The sequence below is a fragment of the Zingiber officinale genome, chromosome 10A (genome assembly GCF_018446385.1).
Source record: "Zingiber officinale cultivar Zhangliang chromosome 10A, Zo_v1.1, whole genome shotgun sequence".
In the NCBI taxonomy this organism is placed as follows: domain Eukaryota; kingdom Viridiplantae; phylum Streptophyta; class Magnoliopsida; order Zingiberales; family Zingiberaceae; genus Zingiber; species Zingiber officinale.
In genome coordinates, this window is record NC_056004.1 from 21411219 (window position 1) to 21417026 (window position 5808).

General features: G+C 38.0%; 1 protein-coding gene across 1 annotated transcript; it reads right to left on the minus strand.

Annotated features, from left to right (window-relative positions):
• Nucleotides 1–1284: 1284 nt before the first annotated feature.
• On the minus strand, nt 1285–5399 carry LOC122026309 (AP2-like ethylene-responsive transcription factor AIL1). The gene is made up of 9 exons (XM_042584980.1): nt 4724–5399; nt 3409–4087; nt 3254–3336; nt 3097–3105; nt 2928–3016; nt 2783–2856; nt 2621–2671; nt 2429–2505; nt 1285–2064 (listed from the first exon to the last, which is right to left on the minus strand). The coding sequence occupies exons 1-9, from the start codon at nt 4938–4940 to the stop codon at nt 1538–1540; spliced, it is 1806 nt and encodes a 601-aa protein (XP_042440914.1). The 5' UTR covers nt 4941–5399; the 3' UTR covers nt 1285–1537.
• Nucleotides 5400–5808: the final 409 nt, after the last annotated feature.

Sequence of the window (5808 nt, forward strand, 5' to 3'; positions counted from 1 at the left end):
TATTCAGATATTCAGTTTTATTAAATTTTTTACTGAAGGATGAATATTCGAGATAAAGCTAAAAGTTGAATATATGCTAAGGATGAATAAAATATAATAAATAAAGATGACAGCTAAAAATATAAAATTCTATCAAAACTCGACCACTGCCATCTCTAAACCAAAGCAAGCAACCTTATCACTTACTTTATTAGACTTTCTTCATCCTACCAATTCTTCTCCCTCACTGATTTTAATTATTTACTCTACTCAGGTTTCGGTAGAAGAGCTAATGATCAGGTCTGCTGAAACAAGGATAATTATATTTGCCGACAATAAACAAAGATAAATTTTAGCTTCAGACAAACTGATGAGAGAATAAAATAACTACATATTCTTCTCATATGGATAGATCAAGCATGACAAATATTTACCCTAACAGAACCACGTTTTACATAGACCAGACACCGGCATTATCATTGAAGGTTAACTGCAGAGATATTTGAGTTCTATCAATACATCTATATGAAGAATTATAATATTGTATTGATTTTTTTTAGTAGTTTATTCATTTTGGAATCAATTGCCTTGGGAATGATGATTCTTTGCGTGCACTTGAGTATGGTGTCTTTTTATTTAATTTAATTTAATTTATGGTATATGGTAGTTAATATTGTATTGATTTTTCAGAGGCCTTGTCTGTTTAATAAAATAATTCAAAATATAAATTAAAAGTTTTGTGGAATCCGTAATCAGTTTCAAGTATTTGTGCCAGCTAAAATTTGAGAATTAAAATGAATGACAAAAGTTGCTTCATTATTTATCATTATGATTTTAATAATTTCGTCAAATATTTAATATACCTTCACCAAATTTTAATGCATCCAGTTTTTTAAATTATAATAAAGTATAAGAGAAATATTGACAAAATCAAACAAAAAAACCAGAATAAAATGACACTAATTAATAAAATTGTAGAGGATATGTTTAGAAAATATTGAAAAATTACGAGTTAAAATGAAATTTACAAAAAAATTAAACATTGTTATCTCTTCTGTCTGCCTTTCTTTTCAGCTAGTCACTGAAACGTCGATGGAAGTAAGCCTTGTTCTCTTCCTCTCCTCTCCTCGGGTTTTGCTCCCCTTGAACAGATCCTACAAATAGCAAAGCAACTCAGAAGATTCCTTACCGATGGGAAAAGCACCATGGCCTTCTGCTAATAGCAGAAGCATATAACAAACAAAAATTTCCAATTTTTTTTTTCACATTATCTAAAAGTAAACATTGATCAAGCAATTTCCCAGCTTTACCATTCTGATTCTCTAACCAAATTTTAAGTACTTGAAGTTGAAAGTTAAGACATTACAACATTCTACAATATTGCAGTTATCTTGAAGTAATGTAACAAAACAAAGTTGGCATTATCGTTGAAACTTTAGGTAAATTAGTAACACATCTGTGAACTTTCAGTGGAGCTTTTGGCAGAAGTTTGGCTAAAATTGTTGTCGTCTTTGGTTGATAACCGAGAAGGATCAAAAGAGGACTAGCTACTGATGCTTCAATCGTTCAACACGGCAAACATTGGAAATTGATTGACCGTTACAACCTCCGAAGGCCTAGCAGTTGCCACTCTCCAATTTGCTGTGTTGCTACCGTCCCCGTACTCAAACTTCATCGCGGCCGGGCAGAAGTATGCCGGAGAGTAATCTCTGTAACCACCATGGTAGGATACATCGTGTGTAAAGGTTTCTGCCTTGTCATCTGAAGAGTTATGGTTATTTCTCACTGAAGGTGAAACTTCAGGTGGAGCATCTGACAGTAAAGGGTCAGGAGCATAGTAGGCCTTTGAATTCCACAGCATTTCATTCGGACCTGAGTTTGGAGGCTCAGCAATGGTCATCTGATCAGACGATGTGGGAGTGGTTTCTTTTGGTGGTCGTTTAGTGAGGTCGCCACCGATTAAGTGGGAACTCGTGCAAATGCGCTTGACATTGTAGTTGCTGATGTCAAAGTTCGTCACTGCATTTGGCCCCCTGAACTTGATGGCGGCGATGTCGTAGGCTTCTGCAGCCTCCTCTTGAGTGCCTGCAGAGTAGAGTTCATATAGAACATACAACGAACTGTGTGCATCTCTTCATTAGATAAAACTTGAAGAATGATCAAATAGTCAATAGCTAATTTGGTGAAAATGAAGTACTCCACTTGAGAAATAGTTCTTATAATGATGACAAGAGAGTGATTCAAGAGCGACATTTGATAAAATACGAATTTGGAAACAAATACATCACCCAATTCAAATTCGACTAAGAAGACCAATCCATCACCAATTATCAATACTTGTAGAAGAAAGAGGAGTTTCTCATGCATGCAAAACTTGAATACAATCAATTAAGCAGACTGATGGTTGATTAGTTGCATATATGCATTCTTGTATGAAGAAGTTACTCACTGAAAGTGCCAAGGTACAAGTCCTTGTTGCCTGCGACTCTTCCGATTCTAGCTTGCCATCTCCCATGCTGGTGGTGCCTATGAAGACGAAAGAAAAGGGGTTCGTCCTATGGTTCAAGACAAAAAAATGCTACAAGGCAGTATATAAAAGTGCTGTGCTTAAAATGCTAACTAAAGTTGGGATTGCCAGGACCTTGTCACTCCTCTATAAACCGATGCCCCTCTCGAGAAGCCACTGCTCTTCCTAAATATATTAAGAAAAAAAAACGAAGACAAGAAGTTTGTGTGATCCATTTCAATATGTTTGTTAGGATAAATTTCAGTATGCTTTCTAAAAGGATAAGTGTAGATTAACCTTCGAAGACTGGCAATGAACTCTTGACGGGTCATGTTCTTCATCTCTCCAAGCTGATTCTCATAGGTGCTCAGCTGCAATAAGTAGCCACAAGGGTTCAAAGAGATTATGCTAATTAATATGCAATGGATTCATTTCCACCTACCGGAAAATTTGTGTGAGTTGTTGGCCCCCAATACTTGAGTGCAGCCAAATCATATGCCCTTGCCGCCTTTTCTTCCTTGTCATACCCTCCTACAATTCAACATACACAAAACGGATACATTAAAAGACTAGATCCGAGCCTTAAAACAAACTAACTATGCACCACTTACCAAGATAAACTACCACCAAAAGAATGGAGGATCAAGAAATCCATTTAAGGATGCCATGAAAAAAGAAACAACAAGAGGTTAAAAGTCTCCTCTTAATTAGATAATTCATAAACTCGTAGCCAATTCGATGGATGATTTGAAGTAAGCACCGCAGTACCTTGCCTTCCTTTTCTTGTTTGACCTTCCCTTCTACATGTGTTGTCCCACAGGTGGGCTTCATATCTTCCAGTCCATCTATGCCTAAAGCACACACCAATCTTGTTTAAACATCATTAACATAAGTAAAGCTTATTATATTCCAAAGGTGCTCACCTTGTCACTCCCCTATACTGTGAGGTTCTTTGCCCGAAAGTCTCAATAGACTTGCGAGGAACCAGTTCATGGGCTGATGATTTTCCATTCAAACAATTGAGATCGGTGGTGGCTTCCGGCAAAGATTCCTCAGTGGGCAGAACAATTTCATGAGAACAAGTCTGAAAACCAGGGCCCATAGAGAGGCTTAATGATTGGGACTCACTTGCCTTGTTCAGTTTCCTATTATCCGGTACATATTGGTGTTGCCGTAGCCATGATTTCATGCTAGAAATGGAGGTTGAACTTTCCATTCCTAAATTATAGATGGAACTTGTAGTGGAGCTTTGGTTAGCATTTGCAATGAGGAACGCCGGCTTGGGGGTGATTCGATCATCAAACGATTGGTGAGGGTGGTGGTGGTGCTGGTGGAAGCAGTGAATATAGGGGTATCCCACTTCGCCTTTTTCTGCTGCCGGTGTTATCTCGGTGGAGGTGATTGAAGGGGGAATGTTAACATTGATTCCATCTACGCCCGAGCTGTGGTGATAATACAAGTCGTGGAACTGCGAGATGGGCTGCTGTTGTTGCAGGGATTGGTGCTCACCATTGGGATTCCCTGAGTAGCTACCCAAGAAATCCTCAAACTTTGGCCCTTGTTCATCATGGATAGGGCTGGCAATTACATCATATTTCCAGTCTAAAAAAAATTCCAAGCATCATTCATAGTGTTAGTGAATCTTATCCATGTTTTACCATGTTAAGGAATCAAACTTCAACATCTTCAATAAAGGAACAATTGAGTTAATGCCTCAATTCAATTCTTTCTTAAAGCGAGAAACTACCAACATCAAGTAGCCTATCTTAGATCCAAACCCAAGTTACTCACTTTTTCTGAAAGAAAGGACCAACTTTTGAAGACGAATATTGATTAAAAAATGGGCTTTTTCGACATAATAAAAGTACTTAATTCAATCAAACACTACATGGATCCAACAACTTAGAAGGAACTGTTATTAGAGAAGGGTAAGGCACTATCTGTACAAATTCCTTAATGAGAACTTCTCCAGAAATCAATGACTTCATGAAAAAAGGGTAGGAAAAGATTAGCAAACATAACCCCAACCACACATATTTTCAAACAAGAGCCAAGCAAAAATGACAAGAGGTCAAAATGGATGAGAAGGATTGCATGGATTCAACTGGAACCAAGATAGATAAACACCTAAATCCATAGACATAAACTTGGACAACAAACCCATTTCTCAAACAACAAAAAAATTTGGATAGATAAGAGATGAGAATAGATTAACAAAGCCTAACATTCTCATCCTACCTGAAGCAGGGGGATGCCTCAAGGGTGGTTCCATGAGGGAAACGGAGGCATCAGAATTCAGAGGCATAAGAACAAGAGGATTGACAGGAGGGTCAGTGCCAGTAGTAAGCCCCACCTCCTCACCATTCCCTCCCTCTCCACTCCCATGCAACTCATCTTCCTCAACTTCTCCCCTGCTGGAAGACAAGGAGAAGCCAAGCCAGTCGTTCACCTCCATCAAGCCCGAGAAAACTATGATGCAAGCTGCAACCCAGAAACCAAGAAAACTACGATGGGAAGCTCTATGGGATGTTCTCTATATCGACGACTCCTTGCAAACCCAAGAACGAGGTGGTGGCAGATTAAAAGCAGAGGAGCGGCAGGAATCAGAGGCGAGGCTTGGCCCTGTGCGATTTATTGTGAGGAAGACTTGCTTATTTGATTACGCAGCAGGATGTTTAACGTTTTTCTCCTCGCGTTTGGATTATAATAAATAAATTTGTGGATGCAGAAGGAAAGATCAATGGGATACGTAAGAGAGCGAGTTTGGAGTACGTGTTTGTGTGCGTGCCGAGGCGAGTAGCAGAGTCTGCTCTGCGATGCCACCTCGGGACTCGTTCCATGACCCTCAACGTAGATAAGCTTGTTTGATGGAGGTGCAGAGGCAGCAGCCACCGCTCGTTGAAACCGTCCATACCTTCCCTGTTTTTTCTTCTCCAGTTTAATTCTTCCGCTCGTTTAAAATAAATTAAATAGCGAAAAAAAATCACGGATACTCAATCAACCTGTAAAAGTAATATATATATATATATATATATTAATACGTTGTCCGATCCCCTCTCCGACTGTGCGTTAGTGATAGACGGAGTCATATACGGCAAATCAAACAACTTAACATTACTCTCTCTAATCGCATCCACAATGTATGTCATTATAATATTATAATCTCATTAAAAAATATATATATAATCTATTATCACATACTCATTATTAAAAATATATCTCTTTTATTTATATTATTTTTAATATTAACATTCATTATTTATGAGTTCTACCGTCCACTCACTCATCTTAAAATTATATTATATTAAATAAATATATTTTAA

Excerpts from the sequence above, each read along its gene's own strand:
- LOC122026309 (XM_042584980.1), bottom strand. The coding sequence starts at position 4,940 with ATGGAGGTGAACGACTGGCTTGGCTTCTCCTTGTCTTCCAGCAGGGGA. Across the intron at positions 4,088-4,723 it reads GAGGCATCCCCCTGCTTCAG|ACTGGAAATATGATGTAATT; the intron begins GTAGGATGAGAA and ends AATTTTTTTTAG. Across the intron at positions 2,506-2,620 it reads GTTTATAGAGGAGTGACAAG|GCACCACCAGCATGGGAGAT; the intron begins GTCCTGGCAATC and ends TCGTCTTCATAG.